Source organism: Perna viridis, chromosome 5 (assembly GCF_037379345.1).
Source record: "Perna viridis isolate PV_CMFRI_1.1 ecotype Kerala chromosome 5, ASM3737934v1, whole genome shotgun sequence".
In the NCBI taxonomy this organism is placed as follows: Eukaryota; Metazoa; Mollusca; class Bivalvia; order Mytilida; family Mytilidae; genus Perna; species Perna viridis.
In genome coordinates this window covers 41,515,889-41,536,706 of record NC_142449.1, presented here as the reverse complement: position 1 = coordinate 41,536,706, position 20,818 = coordinate 41,515,889, and the positions used below count along the sequence as shown (strand labels likewise).

General features: G+C 33.1%; 2 protein-coding genes across 5 annotated transcripts; both read left to right on the top strand.

Annotated features, from left to right (window-relative positions):
* The first annotated feature begins 1,109 nt into the window (after positions 1–1,109).
* Positions 1,110–4,647, top strand: LOC148617751 (apolipoprotein D-like). Its single transcript, XM_088585296.1, has 4 exons — positions 1,110–1,357; positions 1,962–2,086; positions 2,858–2,949; positions 3,935–4,647. Exons 1-4 carry the CDS (start codon positions 1,244–1,246, stop codon positions 4,156–4,158), a joined length of 555 nt encoding a protein of 184 aa, XP_088441422.1. The 5' UTR covers positions 1,110–1,243; the 3' UTR covers positions 4,159–4,647.
* Positions 4,648–8,597: 3,950 nt separating this feature from the next.
* On the top strand, positions 8,598–20,298 carry LOC148617750 (stomatin-like protein 1). Of its 4 annotated transcripts, none has more exons than XM_088585292.1 (10): positions 8,598–8,698; positions 9,599–9,901; positions 10,628–10,731; positions 11,608–11,674; positions 12,873–12,955; positions 14,202–14,405; positions 15,207–15,262; positions 16,574–16,680; positions 18,005–18,247; positions 19,091–20,298. In XM_088585292.1, exons 2-10 carry the CDS (start codon positions 9,712–9,714, stop codon positions 19,327–19,329), a joined length of 1,293 nt encoding a protein of 430 aa, XP_088441418.1. In that variant the 5' UTR covers positions 8,598–8,698; positions 9,599–9,711; the 3' UTR covers positions 19,330–20,298. The 4 variants fall into 4 exon arrangements, with proteins under 4 accessions (XP_088441418.1, XP_088441415.1, XP_088441417.1 ...); XM_088585289.1 differs by having other exon boundaries at positions 12,870–12,955; XM_088585291.1 differs by having other exon boundaries at positions 8,614–8,698; positions 9,606–9,901; positions 12,870–12,955.
* Positions 20,299–20,818: the final 520 nt, after the last annotated feature.

Here is a 20,818-nt window from a genome sequence, read left to right as displayed (position 1 = left end):
TAAGGAAAACTATGACACATTGAACAAATCAGTTTTCATGGTGTAGATGGATACACCGTAACGATCCACGAGTTTATGATGACGACCATAAAACTTCGGTAGTGATGTCTTCAATCTTGTAGCAACAGATCCCTGTTCCAGAAGTCTAATTGTAAGAAGTCTAGCGCGATACAAAAAGTAGTTACGGCAACCTTTGTCGTAACGTATGAGTTGTGATATGATAACTCCATACGCAGGTGCTGAAGGGATGTTGCCACAGATGAAGGGAAAGTTGACAATTCTAAATGAAAAGTCATCACGCTTGTCGTAGAGTATGGTCAATAGTTTTCCTTTATCATCGATCTGTAAGTGTAGGTCAAGATATGAAGCTGACATCACATGCAGTGTCTAGAATCCTTTATCTCAAGTTCTTTGTGGGTAGATCCGATGTATCAAATTCCCGCAACTAGGATTGTTTGATGATAATACGTCATCTATATAGCTAAAGGATGTTTTTTTTTCTTTCGGATTAGATCAACTATAAAATTAGCCTCATAAGAGTCAATGAATAGGTCAACAAGTATACCTATAGAAGTCACCATCAATTATAAGTCCAGTGGCGGATCTAGGGAGAGGGTGCAGGGGATTAGCACTCCTTTTTTTATTGGAAAAGTTGTCATTTTCATGAGTAAAATTAACAAAAATGGCGAATAATGTCCTATCAACCACATTTTCTGAGGAACCCCGGCTTTCGCGCATTCTTTTCGAAGTGTCTGGATCCTCCCCTGAAGTCGCAGTGTATAACCAGAACTGAGAGAATGGTAATTGTGGTGAAAAATGAGAAAAAAAAACACAAACATTGGAACGTAAAAAAGGATAGAAACGACCGGGGAGTAAGTAAATTCTATTGCACTATGATTTGGCTCGATCTAAAAATAATGAAAAGTTAATCGAAAAAAAAAAATAATTTAATGATCAATTACAAACAACTGACTCGAGTTACATGCAACTTCTTCAAGATTTATTTTTGAGATTGATAGGTAAATGCCCTTTTGTCCTTATATAATTTTCATTATTTGAACAACCAGATCTTCACAGTAACAAAGGAATCATTCATTAACCCATGATAAGGGACTTACATAAAACAAAAGTTGTGTAAGGATTATATACCGCGACCAGGCTTCATTCCACGTGAATTGATAAGACGGTCCTATAAAGTTAAGAAGTGTCGCAATGTTTTCACAGAATTTTATTAAGACCCAAGATGTTGACAATTGCTTTCATTGTTGCTAGTGTAATTTGTGCCGCCACGGCACAGGTTTTTGGAGTTGGTGGTTGCCCGACGGTACAGCCACAGGCCAATTTTGATCTCCAAAGAGTAAGTAAATTTTCATATGTGCATTTTTGTTTTCTTGTAACTCATATGTTTCTGTATGCCTAGATTTTGTGAAGTTCATGATAAAATAAGATTTTGTTGCTACAAAATACCAAATTGCATGATGCGAAAACTGAAGTTGTTGTACTGATTTCCTCGTTTGTCTACCCCTGACTTGACTTTTTATGAGCAACTCGGCGGGTGTTTCTAGAAAACCAGAGGACGCTTACCCTACCGGTGCACCTGGTCCATGGTCCCAGTTATTAGTGGAGTCCGAGTTGCTCATTTGCTTTTGTTACTTTGTATGTATGATTTTAGTTACTTTATGTTCTTTATGTCTGTTTTCCATGTCTGGTCTTTGTCCCTGGATTACATTCTTTTGATTACCGCTATAACCTTGGTTCCCTTGATTGCTCTTTCTATGCAAGTTCACGAAAATATAAGAATCACATCAAGACTTATTCTTTCTTATTTCAGAAAAAAACTTTCAGTACGAACTTAATTTCTTCAGAATCCAGTTTTGTTGTTTTTTCACAAAGTCATGATTATTTCATTTTTACTTGTTTGTTTGATTGTTTATTTGTCCTTGTTTTTATCTTGTTTACAGTACCTAGGAGATTGGTATGAAATCTATAAATTCAAAGCAAACTTCGAGAATGGCCAAAAATGTATTCATGCCAACTATCTTCTGAAGGATAACGGTCACATCCGAGTGAACAATTCTGGAATAACGTAAGTCACGTGCGTCTAAATTAATGGAATGATGATTAATTGGATAGAAATATTGTAAAGCTAAACAAAATTTAGAAATAATATCACGAGCCAAATCGCATAATAATCATTGGCGATTTAAAATCAATTTCTGGTGTTGATTTAGCTTTTACTAAAAATCAACAACAACAACAATAATAATAAGTTTGACTTTCACTCTCTCCTTTTAATTTGTATATTATTTACCCTACTGACCCCTACTCTTTGTATACGATATAGGTTGTTTCAGAATACCGTCCTTTTCTGTGTTTCAATTTTATGGCTAATCTTCCTGTGACTAGTATGTGCGCTTAATATATTTGATGCGCATTTTAAGTGTATAATTAAGAATTATGCAAAACGGGGAAAATCAGAAACATGTCAAAATCCCACTTATCTCACAATACAATTTCACTCAAATGTGATTTGAAAAGACCAATATTTGACCCCTGCATCTCTTGATTTGTACAGACATTTTCAATAAAATATTAGAAAAAAAGAAGTTTTTTTGAGGTTTTTGACAGAGTTATCTGCCCTCAAAATGTTCATTTTCAGTGCATGGAGTTCAATCAAATTATTATAACCCAGTCTTACAAAATGATCTGGAAAATCCCGTTTTTTTCCCTTGAGTCTGATGGTAAAAAAAGTTGAATTACACTTTCAAAATGGTTGGTTTTGCCATACCATGTTTCAACCACTGCCTAATTCTTAAAGAGACTGACACTTAACGAAGTACATGTATTCGTTTTTCAGACCAGCAGATGGGAAGAGAGTAGAAGCCATTGGTGATTTATACATGCCTGATACAACTAAACCTTCCAGTCTGAAAGTCAAATTCGCTGATGGTCAGTACACGTATACGTGTTTATACTGCTAGGTTTAGATACATATAGAAAGTAGAAAAGAACATTTATTAGCGGGATCACTTATACTAAAGAAAAGAGATGTGTATTTCCAATTACATATTAAGTAGCACTCCAGCTAAGAATCATGCAAATGGTGATTCATGGGTGAAAGCCTACATATTTTTATTTTTGATATTTGGTTTGAATAGCCATAGTAAACAGAAATTAACGTTCAGTTTTTCATATAACCCGTGTTCTTAGGAGATAAAAATGATATAGAATGCACTGTAGATTTCAAAATTAAGGGAGATAACTCTGTCAATGACATTCAAATACAATAGAACCTATTGGATTTTCAATGTTGATTTTCTCTCAAAAGCTGGCAGAATTGAATGAATAATTACAGATTTCACGGTATAGACCCAAAATTCAACTTAATTGTAAAAATAAAAATATGTAGCCTTTTTGTGGTGTATCACATTTTTCAGATTTTGCATGACTCTTACAAAGACAGCTCCTTAATTTTTTTCTCGTAAAATAGTGTACCCTAAAGTTTGTTTTTTACTGTTGCTATTTTTCAATGAGCACTGTTAAAGTCAAAATGTTACTCCAATAGTTTCAGTGTAAAAAAAATAAAAAATATTTCTACCTACCTTATCTTTTCTAATTAATGGTGTAATAGGAAACAAACATTATTTTTGATACACACTTTGTCTTTTATTGTGATACTGGTATGGACATAATTTGCACATTTAACTGACCATTAATAATATAGTCTGGAAACCCCTTTTTCAGGCTGCCCTTTTCCGAAATTTCCTCATCTGCGCACCAGGCAAGGGCACCCGCGGGCACTGGCATTGAAAAAAAAAATAATGGTATCCAGTATCTTTTCTATACTTCAAATGATCAGAGGCGATTAGATTGATCAGTTTCAATTTATACAATACCTTACTTCAATTGTTTATCAATGATCTTTACATTTCAGCTGCACCATATGGTAATTATTGGGTGCTGGACACGGACTATACTAACTATACTCTCATATATTCCTGCACAAACCTTCTGGGAATCAGCCATTTCGAATTTGCCTGGATATTGGGAAGACAGAGAACCATGGACCAAGCTATTATTGACAAACTCTTTGCTGAACTTAAAAGTTACAATATCAAAGTTTCACAATTTATGGCAGCTGATCAAACAGGGTGTTAAGTAGCTCTCCAGATAAGAATCATGCAAAATGTAATTCATGGTTGGAAAGCCTACATATTTTTATTTTTTGATATTTTGTCCAAAAATTTATCGTAAATAGAAATGAACATGTGAATTTTCATATAAACCTTGCTCTTAGGAGATAAAAATTATATAGAATGTACTGTAGAATTCGAAATAAAGGGAGATAACTCTGGAAATGACACTAAAATACAATAGAAGCTGTTGGGTTTTCAAGGTGGATTATCTCTTAAGAGCAGACCGATTGGAATGAATAATTATACATTTCATCATATAGACCTACATGTATAAAGCAACGTAATAACAAAAATAAAAATATGTAGCCTTTTTGGGGTGTGTCACATATTACAGCATTTGCACGATTTTTACAAAGACTACTACTTAAATAGTATTATTTATTTTTTTATTGGACATTTTTTTGTTATGTACGTTGTTATCTATTATTCAATAAAAATTTATATTATAGAATATAATATTGTTATTTGTGTTAGACTTTTCAATTAGTTGAAGACATGGTTTTAAAACTGTGTCATTCCCCGTCTTTTTATACCCATTTTAAAAAATAGAAATATGTGCACGGTAACATATTATAGAATGTAATATACTTATACAGAAATAAATGCACTTTGACATAATACAAAACGACAAATACTACATACAGCTGGAGATTTCAATAAGGTATACCATTAAACGCCATGCATTTTTGTTAGCACTATAAACAAAATGTATGGAATACATCATATTTTCCTGACTACGATTGTCTAATGGTTTCACTAATATTGTTATGTGCACAAAAAGTAACAGGATGTTGTTAAAATGATGTTTTTTTTTATCGACAACATATTTATCCAGTGTGGTGGCCTTCCAGTTGGAAGAAATTGTGTTCCACTACAAGCTTACCTTCACTCTTATGAGGCTGACTTTATAGTCGATCTGATTCAAAAGTAGGAAACATTGTTTTGATCTTTTGGCCCCAGTTTCCGCTATACAGATGACGTATTGATTTAAACAATCTTGGTTCCCCTAGCTGACTACCTTTTGTTCATTAACACCAATGATTCTTAAATGTTTTATGAAAAAAAGATGATCAGTGAACATATACACCGCACCACTTCAAACTTTCAACGATGAGCTCATACCCAGCATCAATTATATATAAAAATATGAGATGTGGTATGATTGCCAATGAGACAGTCATCCACCAAAAGCCAAGCAAAGAACATTTTATAACTTCCACAAGTCACCACAAGGTCTTCAGTGATGAGCAAAACCCATACCATAAGGCCCCAAAATATATGAGGTTAAACTATTCACGAAAATCGACCTAATCTATAGAAAGAAACGTAAAACAAATAACCGAAAAGTTAAAAAACCAACAGCAACCACTGGACTAAAAGTTCCTGGCTTGGGATAGACACATGAGGTATATTGCGGGGTTAAACACAGCCCTCTCCCTATAAACTGGGGGCAGTGATGAGAAAATATAACAACACAACGAACTATGAAAATCTGTTAAATTCGGATTTAACTCTTGAGATCGATACATAATACAAACACTTTAACAAATAGGACAAAATACAACAATCTGTGTGTGTATCTATCTCGTAAGAATACTAGCTTTTTCTGTAATCCAAAAGCAACTGCATGATACGTACACCTTGTTTACTCAAACAAAAAAATCAATAAAACGCGTTCAACAGGATTTAGTGAAAATGTATCACAAAATGTCTCAGTAAAACAAGGTCTTCGTTCAGAGGCCAATATAAAAAGCAATGACGTTGACAGGTACGTTACGTGGGACTCGTTAATCTTGAACTTTGTAAAAGAACGATTAAACGCCACGTACCGGCATTCTAGAAAACATGGAATAGAGTACCTTAGCCGGTTAAGAACCTATTAAGTCAGTACAAGGAGTTAAATATATGCTATATATAAATCCTTGGTCAGTGTCTGTATGTTAACCAACAGGATTTATTGAAAACATAAAATGTCTAAGTAAAATTGTGCAAGTGCCAAGAAAAAATCCCCGTGCAGGTCCGGGTGTTAAAAGAATACCCCTGCAGAAGCGCTAAGCTTGTCGTGAAAGGCGACTAAATAGTGCTCAGAACCCTAGCCGGGGGCTAGGGCGCTATGCCCACAAAGCAACTGGGATGTGTGCCCCAGGTGGTGGAATGGGGTACCCCTGGCGTGTTACATGCTGGGGTTGTCAGGCTATAATATAGAAAACCTGACCGCAAACCATAGTGGTGCACCGTGTTGGGAAAGATGCCACGTTCCTCGCACGTTAAAGAACCCTACCGTGGTATTCTTCCGGAATAGGAACCATAGGGCTCCGCCACAGGTGGCTAAATTGCCCGACCCTACCCACCTCTCCCTATTTCCAGTGACAATCAAAATTTGTCGACCCCATTGTCCTTGTGTCCCATCCCTTTTTCATTTCATCATCATTTTTTTGTCAAATATATTTTATTATGATCAAAAGTGACATTTTATGGTATTAACAAAAAAGTGTATGAGAAAAAACATGTATGTTACATAAAGTATATATGGTAAACTGGTTTTATACTATTTTTTCATTCAACAACATATGACTTCACTCATGAAAATTCACTCATCGGACTGAAAAAGATTGTCTATAGATTGCCATTTTAACTTGGTGAATAGAGACTGTCGGTTTGAACATAGATATAATGATTTTAGATCAATATCTCTAAAATATTTTAAGGTCTCCAAACATTTTGTCCAATTCAGTATTTCTTTTTTGATTCTACAAACATAAATGTAATATCTAATGATTATGATGCACGTATTCAATATTTCACAATTTTCATAAAAAGGGGATAACCTAATGTGGATGATATTGGAGTGATATCCATTGTAATATTACATTTTGATCTCAGTTCATCCCTAAGCTGGAGCCAAAGAGTGCGCACTAAATTACATTCAAAGAATAAATGAATTAAGGATTCTTTTGTCTCAAAACAGTAGCTACATAGCTCTGTCTCAGAGAGTTTGCATTTCAAAAGAAGACTATTTGTATATAAAATTCTTAAATTTATTTTATATTGAAATGATTGCAGTTTTGTGCTAAGTAGGGTTTTAAATGGAATGTCATAGTAAATTTCAAAGTTTTCATCCTCCACTAGTCCCAGATCTCTAATCCATTTGTTTTGAGATTTTTTAGGTGATTCAAAACATCTTTCCAAAAGAATATTATAAAAAGGTCTCACAACTTTCTGGTTGACACGAATTAGAGATATATATTTATTTGTGATATTTTCAAGTCTTTCGACTCTATTATCAATTAAATAATTTCTCCACCTTTGTGGGATAGCATGCACCAAACTGTGATATTCTAAAAAGTTAAGTGCTATATCATATTTTTCTTGTAATTCTTGTGGGGTTAGAAACATTCCAGCTTCTTTTATCATATCATTTACAAAAAATAGTTCTGGTTTAGCAAAACGAGAAAAAGGTATGGGTCGTCCACCAATCTTAATATTACTATTATTCCAAAGAGGTTGAAAAATTATATGCTCAGGGGCTGTGGATGGATCTTCTTTAATAGATGCCCATATATTAACAACATCTCTCCAGAATGGATTTAATCTATTTGAAAAATTGTTTAGTGCACTTTTAGTATAAAACCAAAACTTTTCTTGGCCATGATTGTTTAAAATATCAGCCAGTAGGACTTTCCATGGGGCAGCATTATTTGGATCCAAGATTTTCTTAATCCTAGAAACTTTTAAAGCATGCAATTTCATCATCATTTCATGTTCATTTTATCATCAATTTCATGTTCATCGTCTGAATATAGCTGAAATGTTGCTGCTCGGACGTTAAACCCCAACAAACAAACAAAACAAAGCCAAGATAAAAGCAGGACGAAATGTAATTGAGTTATTAATATATTTAATTTATTAACAAGAGAGTCAATGTTAGATGTACTTTACTTAAGGGATGACTCCAACTATATACTTTCGTCTTGAGACTTAAATGAATTTTGAATGTGCACACTGTGAATAAAATTGATTTCTGAGTCATTCCTCGTAAATAAACCAATAAAATGAATGAATTCATATGCAACATTTGTCAAATACATTTACTGACATTGAATCAAAGTTCTCGCGAATTTTAATTGTTCTTCGAAAAGATACAAAATAATTTCAATACATATTTATACAATATCCATTAGCTAAAAGAAAAAGCTCATACGAACTTTACTTCGGTTTCACCCCTTTTCCCCCTTTTTTCAAAATCTGATTTTCATTTTTTTTCACTGATTTCAGTTATCCTAGTGTTAATCACCACAATGACACAAAAAAATGTACACATAACACTTGTTTTCTATACTCTGCTAGTTTAAATTATACACGTTCGATTTGAATTTTTCCGGGACCTGGAAAAGTTGCATCCGATTCCGATTTTATTACAACTAACTAAACATCCGGTTTGAATTTAGAAATATTATTGAGGTTGAAAAACTAGAAGTACTGGTCGATTTCTTCATAACAAGGTGTGAATTTTTGTGATGTAAAATAATTATTGGAGTGGTAACGGCTTATAATTTTTTCTCTCCAAAATCTAATTGCAATTTTTTGTATTGAGTCTACAATAGGCCATGCATTAGTCTGTGTAGCAACCTATGTACATGTTGTATGTATATGATCAGTCTATGTAAGCAGATCAGAACTGAATTATGATTGATGATCAGACAGACCGAGTCAGTAGCCCTCTTAAATATGAATTTGTGGTTTGAAATGTCAAAATTAGGCTTTTGAGAAATACATGTGCTTTGCTATGTTTTTTATTTTTTCTTTAAATTTCAATATGAGACCAATGAAGCCTAAAGTACTCTAGCAGAAACATACATGTTGGTCTCATAGATGCTTGATACAATTTTCTACACATTCCTTAGTGACATCGAGTTGGAGAAAATTCATATGCTGGAAACACCTTTTCTTCCGTCTTTTGTGGCAGGACAGCCTACCTGTGTTGTAGTACATGTACATGTAGGTAGTGAAATTTAAATAGCCAATTAATTGGCTTGGCTAAAGGATTAATTCTTTAATTGAATTGGTGTGTCATTGGCTTGTCACCTAGCAGTGAAGGGTTCGATCCTCGGTGGTGGAGTATAATTTTGTGAGTAAAATCATGCTCTCCCATTGCACTTGCATAATTTGTTTTTGGTCTGGTACATGTATATCAGATCTTTGATTTTCATTTTACCAATTTTGGACTTCTGTACCTGATGTCTTGAAAAAATAATGTGACAATTGCTTTTGAATATGAACTAGTTACTGCATGTAGACACGTTTTGACATATGAAAAGTGTATAGTTCTCAGATTTATTACTCATCCTTTAAGTATTCAGAAATATTAAATAAAAAATTTTTTTTTTATTCTATTTTTGGAGGAAACAGTTATTGATACTCAACAACAGAAAAGAGGCTATACATAAACTCTGTTCATTGATTAACATTTTGAAAATGATTTAAAAAATATTGCTGGTAATAATTGAACATCAAGATGACTGCGAAATACAGCAGACTGTCAACATCTGACTCCATGGAGGATGTCAAGATAGACTTTGGATCCCCATTTACATACAGTGATACTGACAACTACTGTAGACCAGCCAGTGGCAACTATAAATCTGCCTTCACATATAAAGACTGGAGTCCCCACTTAGAACGTGCAGATGCCAGATATGTTAGAGGTATGTACTCTCGACACCATTGCTGCTGTATAGACAACAATACCTCAATAACTATTTTGACTTTGTGTCAACATGCTTTACCATCTACAATGTAGAAAGGCTTCTTCAGGACACCATTGTAGTAATAATATTAACATGTCGTGATGTAGTCAATTGAATCAATGTTATAGTTCTCCAAACTTGTCTTTTGCTCACTGAATCTGTTTCTACATTATGTAATACACTTGACAATAATAAAAATTCAATTTAAAAACTACCTGTGCAGGTCCGGGTGTCAAAAGAATAGGCTGCAGCAGCGCTAAGCTTGTCGTAAAAGGTGACTAAATAGTGCTCAGAACCCTAGCTGGGGGCTAGGGCGCTCTGCCCACAGAGCTACTGGGTTGTGTGCCCCAGGTGGTGGAATGGGGTACCCCTGGCGTGTTACATGCTGAGGTTGTCAGGCTACATCATCCACATCATGTTCATTGCCTGAATATTGCTGAAATATTGCTGCTCGGGTGTTAAACCCCAACAAACGAACAAACAATTTAAAAACTTAAGGTTGCTATTCTTGATTCGGCTTTGTAAAGGAGGCAAAGAGACCTTGATTAGAAGAGAAATGTTCATTTTTTGGGGATAAAGACTTGACCAAGAAAACAGACATTAAAACTTCTTAAGTGCTAAAGACATTCTTTCTGCAATTGCAGTGTATAATCTGATTTTATTTATTTTTTTTATTTTTTTCAGTAAAACAGAGTTGCTTCAGCTTGACATGTCACTGGATTCTTATAGTATCAGCAATAATTCTAATTATCTTAACCTGTCCTGTGTCGTTGTGGTTCTGTATTAAGGTAAGGATCAAAATTGAACAGAAATCAGGTGCTTTCAAAATAGATTTTTGTGTCTGTTAAAGGAGAGGCATGGGTTAAATTAGACCAGATGCCATATTTTTCACAATTAAATAAAGCATTTTACCTTTCTGCTATAAATGTTGCAATCTAGAATGATTTAAGACCTTGAAAAATAATGTCAAGTTGCAAGATTAATATATTGTGTCACAGTAATAGTAAAGTGGTTCAGATATTAATGTTATGAACATAATTCAAACAATGTTAGATTTTTTTCTTCCTTAAATTAGATTGTAATTTTTCTATCTCCATGTTACAGATAAAAGTCAGGTATATTTAACCTTTCAGTATTTTTTATTGTTTATTCACTGTTAAGTAGTACTCCAGCTAAGAATCATGCAATATTTGATATGATTTTTATTTTTGGTATTTTGTTTAAATGTTATAGTAAATAGAAATTAACATGTGGCTTTTCATATAACCACTGTTCATAAGAGATATAAATTATAAAAAATTCACTAAAGAATTCAAAATTAAGGGAGATAACTGTAAAATACCCCAAAACACAATAGAAACTATTGAATGTTTTGATGTGAATTATTTCCTAAGAACAGACAGATTGGAATGAATGATTGTACATAGACCTATAAAACAACTTAATAACACTATTAAAATATATAACTTTTTTTGGGGTGTATCACATATTACAGAATTTGCATGATTCTTAAAAAGTCCACTACTTTATAATAGCCTATTTGCAAACTTTACCTATTCTTTTTGCTGAGCCAACAAATTGATGTGTAACAAAACCTAAAAATAATAAATGATCTTAAAAAGTGAACAAATTTGAAAAAAAAACTGTTAAATCTTTTATTGTAGAAGGTAAAACAGCATGAGAGATTGGTGGTGTTTAGACTGGGAAGACTGCTCCCTCTTAAAGAACATGGTATACTTAGATATTTTTTACAATACAAGAACACCAATAAAATTTGACTACCCTTACCCCCTCAAAAGAAGGCAAATGTTTCTTGCTGATTTCACTTATGAAATAATGAAATTAGTTTATGCTTAGTTGTTCTGTATGATTTTTTTCTCTAATTTGTAGATTCACAGTAAATTAACATTGTACTGAAACCTTTCTCTTTAAGTATCAGTCTCTGAAAGAATCAGGCAATGAGTGAAACATGGTATAAAAAACACCATTTTGATAGTTTTATTTTACTATTTGCAACATTAGAATCAATGAAAAATTTACATGATTTTCCAAATCATTTTGGTAAGTTGAGATCTAATTTCATTGAAATGCTCTGAAAATAAATATTTAAAGGGCAGATAACTCTGGCAAAAACCTCATTTTTCTTACATTCTGTTGCAAATTTCTGAAAAAAATCCAGTGATGCAGAAATCAAATAGTGGTCATTTTAAATATAGAAATTATCCTGGAGTGAAATTACATTGTCAGATCGTTTTTGACATGATGTTTCTGATTTTTCCCATTTACCTGATTCTTACAAAAACTTACACTTAAAATATTGGCAAAAAATATACTGATTCAGCTTAAGATGTATCATGAGAACATCGCAATCTAAGTACAACACAACTAAAACACAAAAGCAGGAAACACAGACAATCTACAATACACAAACACAGACAATCTACATACACAAACACAGACAATCTACATACACAAACACAGACAATCTACATACACAATGTAAAGAAAGAATGAAACACAATTACACATAAATAACTGATGGTACGGAAAACAAGATAGTACGCAAAAAAAATTAAACGCTTACAGTAAAACTCCAACCGAATATTGACAAAATATACTTAAGCCTCAGCAGTTGGATGATTCATTTATGTCAAAATCCCAAAACATGGCTTAACATGAACACATGAAACAGAGACCATTTATACACACAATGTAGCCAAGCAAATAAAATACAATTACACATAAAAAAACTGAATGTACAGAAAACAGGATAGCACACAAAAACCAAAGCACTTGCAATGAAATTGGGGAGTCACATCAGGTGTTTCAGAAATGAATACCAGTACTCTACAAGTGAGGTTTCTCACAAAAACATTTACACACGTCTCTTGTTTAGTATATAGAACTGTTATATTTTTGTTCTTAGCAGGAGTGGTATTTGTGATGCCTTGTATAGATAAAGTACAGAAAGTAGATTTAAGAATTAGAGCATTTAATGTACCTCCACAACATGTGAGTATTGTGTTCTTTATACAAGAAGCTCACTAGTTTTCATGGCAGTTGGTCAAGGAAAAATCCCTTTTTTTAGCATTATTTTATTCAGAAATTCAAGAGGAAGTAAAATCAAATCATTTTAAAAACTGTACATAGCCAAAAGCGGCATGCATGTTAATCATGTAAATTTGTCTTGACCACTTCTGATAACCACAATGCAAGTAAATTATATATGATTATAACATGAAGAAACATGCAGGTCTGGGTGTGGTTAAATGGAAACACACATTTTAAACAAGCAAAATGAAACAAAATCAACATTTGCTGATATTTTCTGTAAGAGTCAGGCAGAGGGAGAGTCGTGGTGTAAAAAAAATACACATCTTTCCATGAAATCTTATTCAAAGTGTTATCTGAAATACAGAAATGGCATTCATTTCTTTTTTAAGTGTCATTAATGTGAGGTATAAGTTATTTGAAATACATTTTATTGCAACACTAATTGTTAAATTTGTGTGTTTTTTGCCATGCTTTATTAATTATGTATAATTTTTGTCTGATTCTTTTAGATTCCAACACTTTTAAATATCTCACTTTTTTACTTTTTTGTACATTTTTAACTGCTATGTATCTGTAAATACAGGTTGGTTTCATTCAGTAATGCAGACTCTGCAACTAGCAAATTTTCATAATCCTTGGTCTTCTGTTAAAGTATTATATAAGTACTGTGATAGAGTTGTCAAATCAACGAATTGGTATTTTTACATCAAGTGTTTTGTAACAACTCCAATTTGGTTGATTTGTTGCATTTGGGGGAAAAAAAATAAATAAAATTTAAAATAAATTATTGTAAATTCCATGTCTCATTCTTGTAAATATACTGTAAACATATCAATTTTCACGGATTTTTTCAAATGAACGTATTCATGGGTATCAATTTTTGCGGATTTAAAAAAATGGTAAGCCTTATATAGTGTTAAAAATCAATTTTGCGGTACTATTTTTCATGCTTTTATATCTCAGTGAGGCCAATAGGGTGAGATGTGACGTTCAGTCAAGACATTAAAAACTGTCAATTTTAAGTAAAGTTGTCATTGGTAATTTCCAATATTTTTTAGCTTTTATTGAAACATTCAAAAGTGTCAATTTGACGTAATGTTGCCAATATTTTTTTTATATTAAAGCAGTAGGCTAAAATGGAAAATATCGGGCAGTAAGGACAATAGAATAACATTGTCAGCTCATTATTGTCCTTTTTTTATAGCTTATAACAGTGGACAGAGGATTAATAGAATTAGGGGCAGATATTTACTACAAGATTTCCTCAGTAGAGACATTTATAACCAGTATACAAGATATGAACCATTCTCTCAGGGTCCTAGTTCAATCAACTCTCAAAAATAACTTTGTACAGAAAACTCTGCATGAGATAGAATCTGACAAGCTAGGAATTACTGGAGAAATACTGGTAAGTTCATCTTTGAGATTTCCTCATTCATGTGTCTTCTCTTTTTCAATACTCAGGCATGGTTTTCCTTAAATATTTCAAATCAAGAATTTCCTTAAATCTTTTTTTTTTCCAATCAATCTGATTGATAAAAAAATTGAATTGAGGAAAATCTGTTGGAGATTAAAAAAAAACAGGCCCTGATAAAAAGAGAACAGAACTTATTGTATACTACCTTGTATGATCTTAGAAAATGCCAGGTATCCTAACATGATGAACTGGAGCAACACAATGAATGCAAGGCTGTATGGGAAGACACAATGAATGTGACACTATAAAGTTAATGTTTATCTGGACACAAGGTACCACAAGTTTGATATGGCAGCTGTCTGTTAGGCATAATGTCTAGATTTTACAGTGAATCTTTAGTGCTGCATTTATTCTGTCTTCCCAAAAAACTTTTTGTTTGTTTTGTAATGAAAGCCAACATGAACTATTAAAAAATGAATCAAGGTACATTTAATACACTAACATATTCATTTTGAACAAGAAAAAAATCAATCATGAATGTGGTATATCCAAAACTTTAAATGTATTTCTATTTTTTTCCTAAATACTGTACATACTAGTTTTATTGCTACTGATACTTCAGTATATTATGGAAGTAGTTGAAATGTTATTATTGAACACCAAAAAAAATTATTTGCCATCTTTAAGACTTAATTCTGAACAAATAGCCTTTTTTTTTCATTCATGTGCCTTAGTGTAATGTTGTTAAAGAATTTTTCATTAATTTTCAACCAATTCAATGTTTTTTCACAGGAAAAGAGCAACAAAACTTGTAAAGAATGGGGAATTGTTATTCATGAAGTCAGATTGTAAGTAATTTAAGTTAGGAGCAAATGGACCATGGAATTTATCTAGAAGTTTATTTGTGGTATCATCAGATAAACAAACCCCCCGGTAGTCGGCAATACCTGTCTCTGGATAGCTGTCACCATAAACATTGTACTTAAAACATATCATACAGCCAGGGTCACCAAATTTGGTGCATTTGCTCATCTGACGAGACCGCAAATAGATTCTAATTGAACTCTGTGGTCATTTGTTATCGCATTGCTATAAACTGAAACCATTAGACATAGATGGGGGATTTGAACGTGCTAACAACATCATCCGAAATGGTCTCCTCGAGTACAAACCCAAGAAAAAGAACAAAAGGGTTCCTTTTGTGCTGACTTACCATCCAGCCTTTAGGAACCTCTCCCAGCTACTTCATTCACATTGGGAAGTCATTCAAAAACATCCTAAGCTCTCCAACGAATTCCCTGAGACACCTGTTCTGACGTTCCCTAGACCTAGGAGTCTAAGAGATGCCCTGGTAAGAGATTTCATCTAAGCCCAAACGAAATATAACGCAGTGACTACAAATGTAAATTAGACCTCCCAGTCACCATCTCAGATCTGCCAAACACACAGAGGAGGATCTCCGCAACATTGCAATTATGATCAAAGAACATTATAACAACTGGTCTAACAGCAAAAGAGTGTTTTGGGAAATTTTTAGATGAAAAAATTACAATTTCTTCAGATTGAATTAATGAGAAAAAATAATTCATCGTTGAATCCTGGTCTAAAGCTGGTAGTAGCATCATGTTATACCTTGGTACACTGTCATTTTTGAATCTATTTATTGATTGGCAATTTTTTGCTGATGAAGGAGATCAGTTATCCAAATATTTCACGTAAATTTTACCATAATTTGGTGATGTTTATTTAAGGAATGACTGTTATTTATTTTTTGGTCTATCATCAAGCTATGAAGAAGTAACCTCAATCACTTGGTGCACATTCAATAACCAGTGTAGCAAATATTTTCAAGTGTGCACCTTAGGAATTGAAGTTATTTCAAATAGACCAAAAAAAAACATAACAGTGATTCCTAATAATTTAATTTTAGTACATGTATAAAAATATAACTGGTAAATCATCAAAAAGGATTGATGATGTCATAGTCACATAACAAAATTTGGTCTATGAGATGATGGACAAGATTTTTTGTCCCATCAGAAAGCCAGAAAGCTTGTTACATATGAAATTAAATTATATATTCAGTCCATTCAATCTTTTTTTGTGATGCTTGTGATTTTTTTTATTGTAGTCACCTATTATAATATATTTCTCTATAGATCACATATCAAGGTATTGAAGAAACCAGAAAACCCTGGAGGTTTACCAGGAGGACTTCCTCAGACATTCCAACACTTAGCTGCAGCCTTCTTACAATCCTCAGCTAGTAGGTTTAAAATAATTAAGTAGCAGTCTATATAAAAATTAGACAGGAGGTGATTCATGCATGTCAAAAACCCACTGATTTCAGTTTTTTTCTTGTTCAGAAACTGTTATAGATCACATAACCAGTCTTAGTTTTACGTTTGGGGTTTGCGCTTCTCAGATAAAATTTATATAGATTGTACATAAAATTAACACTTTGCAAGAGTTATCATTCTTAACTTGGTTTGATTGGGTTGATTTTAGCGGTAGATTGAATTTTGTATTTTTGTATTTTGTATCCCTTAGGGGCATCTCTAGCATCATCCATTTCAGTTTTGGAAGTGTCAGTCAGATCAATCTGTACAGATACCGGTATTATTACAGTTCTCTATGGATTGTGGGAATATTTTACACATATCTTGTGACGTAAACAAAATTCAGATGACAGCTGCAAATTCCAAAGAAGAAAAATGATTGCCCTTCCTATCTTAGAAAAGCTATGCTTTGATTTGGATAATACAATTGGAGTTATATTTTTTTCCAAGGCGGGTTAGGTTCTTGACAACAGCAACAGTGGAATAGCGGAGATACACGTATGTACATCCACGTGTTTCCCGAAGTTTTTATAAAACATAACATTCATTTCTTTAAATAAGTAAAACAAATTAGAAAAAGACTTCAAAACTATCAGATAAGATGAATCTATTTTTCCTGAAACATAATCTTAACCTATATTTTTTATTTGTTTGATTGAAGGAAATGATGAATTTTCTCCATAAGGACAGTCACTTTTTGTTACTTCTGGGACATGACCTATTTTTTTTGTAGTATATTGGGGAACCTTAAGGGAAATTTAGAAAGTGCACTTCACGGTGCTTGCTATTACATGTATCACCTTGTTGATATTAAAGTCACGCTTACAATACAACAAGGTTACATACATGTAATTATATCCCTATTTACTTAATGAGTGGGTGGTTTATTGGAATCACCAAGTCTGTCCGACTTTTCCTCACAACTATCATTGGTCCTAATGGAAGAATTTATTAAAAATTTGGTGTGTGGCTTCAGATAGATTGGACTTAAGTTTTAAATGATTATGGTGCAGTCCAATATCAACTTCCTGTTTCATGGGACTTTTCTATTTTTATCTATAGGGAAAAATTTCATCACAAATATAACAATGTGTACAACTTCATGTTGTGCTTGTAGACATGTAGTTACATTGACTAGTATTTTAATCTTACTTTCATTCTCCTATGCACTTTTATCATTTTAGTCGGTGATGCAACTCACCCAATGGTCCCATTTTTTCTCTTTTCTCCTATGCACTTGTTTCATTTCAGGTGGTGATGCAACTAACCCAATGGCCCCACCAAAGCTACAAGACCCAGTAATAGCCCTGCCACCTGACAGTGGGGCTGCTGGTGTAGATGATACCCTGCTCCACAATATCCCAACTCCCAGGGAGTTCATCAGTGTGGTCAAAACAATCCTGTCAGAATCTATTGTGAATAGTGTAGGATCTGTTTATATGTTCCAGCTCAGTGGGCCGGAGGGAGGAGTTTTCTATCTTGACTTGAAAAATGGTATGTTGTTTTGCTTAATACTAAAAGGAACTTTCTATGAAAACACTGTCTTTCATAACTATAGGTTTTTGTAAGAAAAATGGTAACGGGTTTAAGCATTATGTTAATAACAAAGGGTGCTTTCAACCATGTGGTTTGTTACAGTTAATCTACAGATTTGTGTTTCATTATTTGTTATTATTTAATTTCTAAAGAGTTTTATTTTCAATTTTCAAATTTTTATTTGTGGGGACCAATTTTCATGGTTTAGGGAAAAATTATTAGTTTCTTGTATTTGTGGATTTGACAACTCTATCATACAAACGAATAGGAAATTTCCTAGTTGGGAACCAAATTTTCGTGGTTTATCCATAAATAGAATTTTAAAAAAGTAATATACAACATATATACCTGGTATTCATTATTCGGAATTGTTGGAAAAGTCTTTGGGTTTACTAATGCTTTTTGTTGAATTGTCATTCATAAGTAGACTGATTTACCCAGTCTTTATACAAATTTCTAGGTACAGGAGACAGGGGACGATCCAGACACTTTGAAAAGGAGGGATGCGCTGGGATTCCTCAGGATAAAGGAGGGTGCTAGGACATTTTTTTGCCACTTTTGGTCATTTTTTTTACACATGAAAATGACAAATCTTCCTGTAAAAAAGGGGTGCCAACCCCCCCTGCACCCTCTCTGGATCCACCACTGGGAGAGTATATTGATTCTTCAAAGAGCAAAGCGAACATAATTTTTTTTTTCAAAATAAAAATTTGGAAATACCGTAAGTTTGCAAATTTTTTTCTTGACATTAAAAGTTATCATTCTATATGTGTAATCCTAACTCTTTAAACTTTTTATCAGGAGCAGGTGATGCAGGAGAAGGTCTTCCTCTATTAGGGGAACCAGATACAACTTTAACGTTAACAGTGGCAGACATGCAAAGTATGTTTGTTGGACAGTTATCTCCCCTTCAGGCTTACATGAATGGCCGACTAAAGGTTTCAGGGGATTTGTCAGCAGCAACACAGCTTGGCGATTTTATCAAAACTGTGATGAAAAAGATCAAAGAAGACAGAAAGGATAATACATTTATTGTATGATATAACATATAAACCATGTGGTTCTGTTCAATATCATGTGCACATATTGATCTTTCATACTGGGTTATGAAGGTGTAACATTTTTACTTTGATCAAAGTTCAGGCTTTACAGAATTAAGTCTATGTATCTTTCTATCCGTCATGCCTCTGGTTTATTGTATCCCCACTCAATGAGTAGGTGGTATATTGGAGTCACCTTGGCTGTCCTTCTATCTGTCAAAAAAAATGTTCACTCATATTTTGACTCCCACTGTACAGATTGACAATAAATTTGATGTTTCTTTATGTGACATACATTGTAAAAGTTTTTGTTTCTGTCCATTTTGTGGGACTTTACCATTCTTTATTTTATTTTGATATATTTTTCACTGTATGGAATTGTAGAGAAAATTTCATCAGAAAAATCTCAGATCCCACTGGACAGATTCATTTCATTTAGTATATGGCTTTATATAGATAGATTATACTTTGTAAACGATTTAGGTTGCTGTCCAGTATGAACTTCCTGTGCAAGTGGGGGTATTCCTAGCAGGACAATGTATGTGACTTCATGATAATTAAGGTAGCATATTTCAATGATTGCATCATAATGAAACTTGGTACATATGTAAGAGATTTCATGCATATGCAAATCTAAGGGGCTGAAAAAAGTGGAAATCACTGGAGTGGGCTCCCTTAGGGATGTTATATTCAACCATTTGTTTTTGACTTTTCTAAAACATTAGTTTATTTGATGGGATTGTTTTATAATATTTATTGTTATATAGTGTTGAGAGGGAGAATTCAGCTTGGTAACATTGAAATGTCAATTCAAACAATACGTGGTTACAATTGGTGCCTTTTTCATATTTTTTCATATGTATGTGTTACTTTGTTTGTTTGGTTTATTTGTTAATTTATATTTATTTTGTAGAACTGATTTTTATAGAAATGTATTAAAAATATTACAATAAAAGATTTATTTTTCTATATCATTGTAATGTATTACCCTAAGTAACCTGTTTGGAAAAGTGGGATTTTAGAATTTTTTTCAATACTTGTACTAGGGAACCACATCAAATGTGCAGTTACAAAATGTTGGTAGCAATGACGTTACAATTAGAGTTACATAACAATAAGATTTTCCTATTTGCAGAACGCCACAACATTGATCTATTGATAGTGTACTAATATTTAGATGATTTTATTCGATTTGCAGTGCATACCAAAGACTTCAATAGCTGTTACTTTCATTAGTCATGATAAACAGTACATATAATATCACTCAAGGATTCTTTCTCTATTTGAAAAGACCATTATTTGATCTCTGCATCACTGGCTTCACACAGACATTTTTCAATAGAATCTTAGAAAAATTAGTTTTGAACGAGTTATCTACCCTTGAAATGTTCATTTTTGATGCATTTCAATGAAATTGTAACTCAATGGTCCAGCATACCATGTTTCACTGACTGCCTGATTCTTACAGGGACTGACACTTCAGTGTTGA

Coding starts and splice junctions, on each gene's coding strand:
- LOC148617751 (XM_088585296.1), top strand. CDS start 1,244: ATGTTGACAATTGCTTTCATTGTTGCTAGTGTAATTTGTGCCGCCACG. Junction 1,358..1,961: donor CCAATTTTGATCTCCAAAGA/GTAAGTAAATTT, acceptor TCTTGTTTACAG/TACCTAGGAGATTGGTATGA. Junction 2,087..2,857: donor GTGAACAATTCTGGAATAAC/GTAAGTCACGTG, acceptor TTCGTTTTTCAG/ACCAGCAGATGGGAAGAGAG.
- LOC148617750 (XM_088585289.1), top strand. CDS start 9,712: ATGACTGCGAAATACAGCAGACTGTCAACATCTGACTCCATGGAGGAT. Junction 9,902..10,627: donor AGATGCCAGATATGTTAGAG/GTATGTACTCTC, acceptor TATTTTTTTCAG/TAAAACAGAGTTGCTTCAGC. Junction 18,248..19,090: donor CTATCTTGACTTGAAAAATG/GTATGTTGTTTT, acceptor ACTTTTTATCAG/GAGCAGGTGATGCAGGAGAA.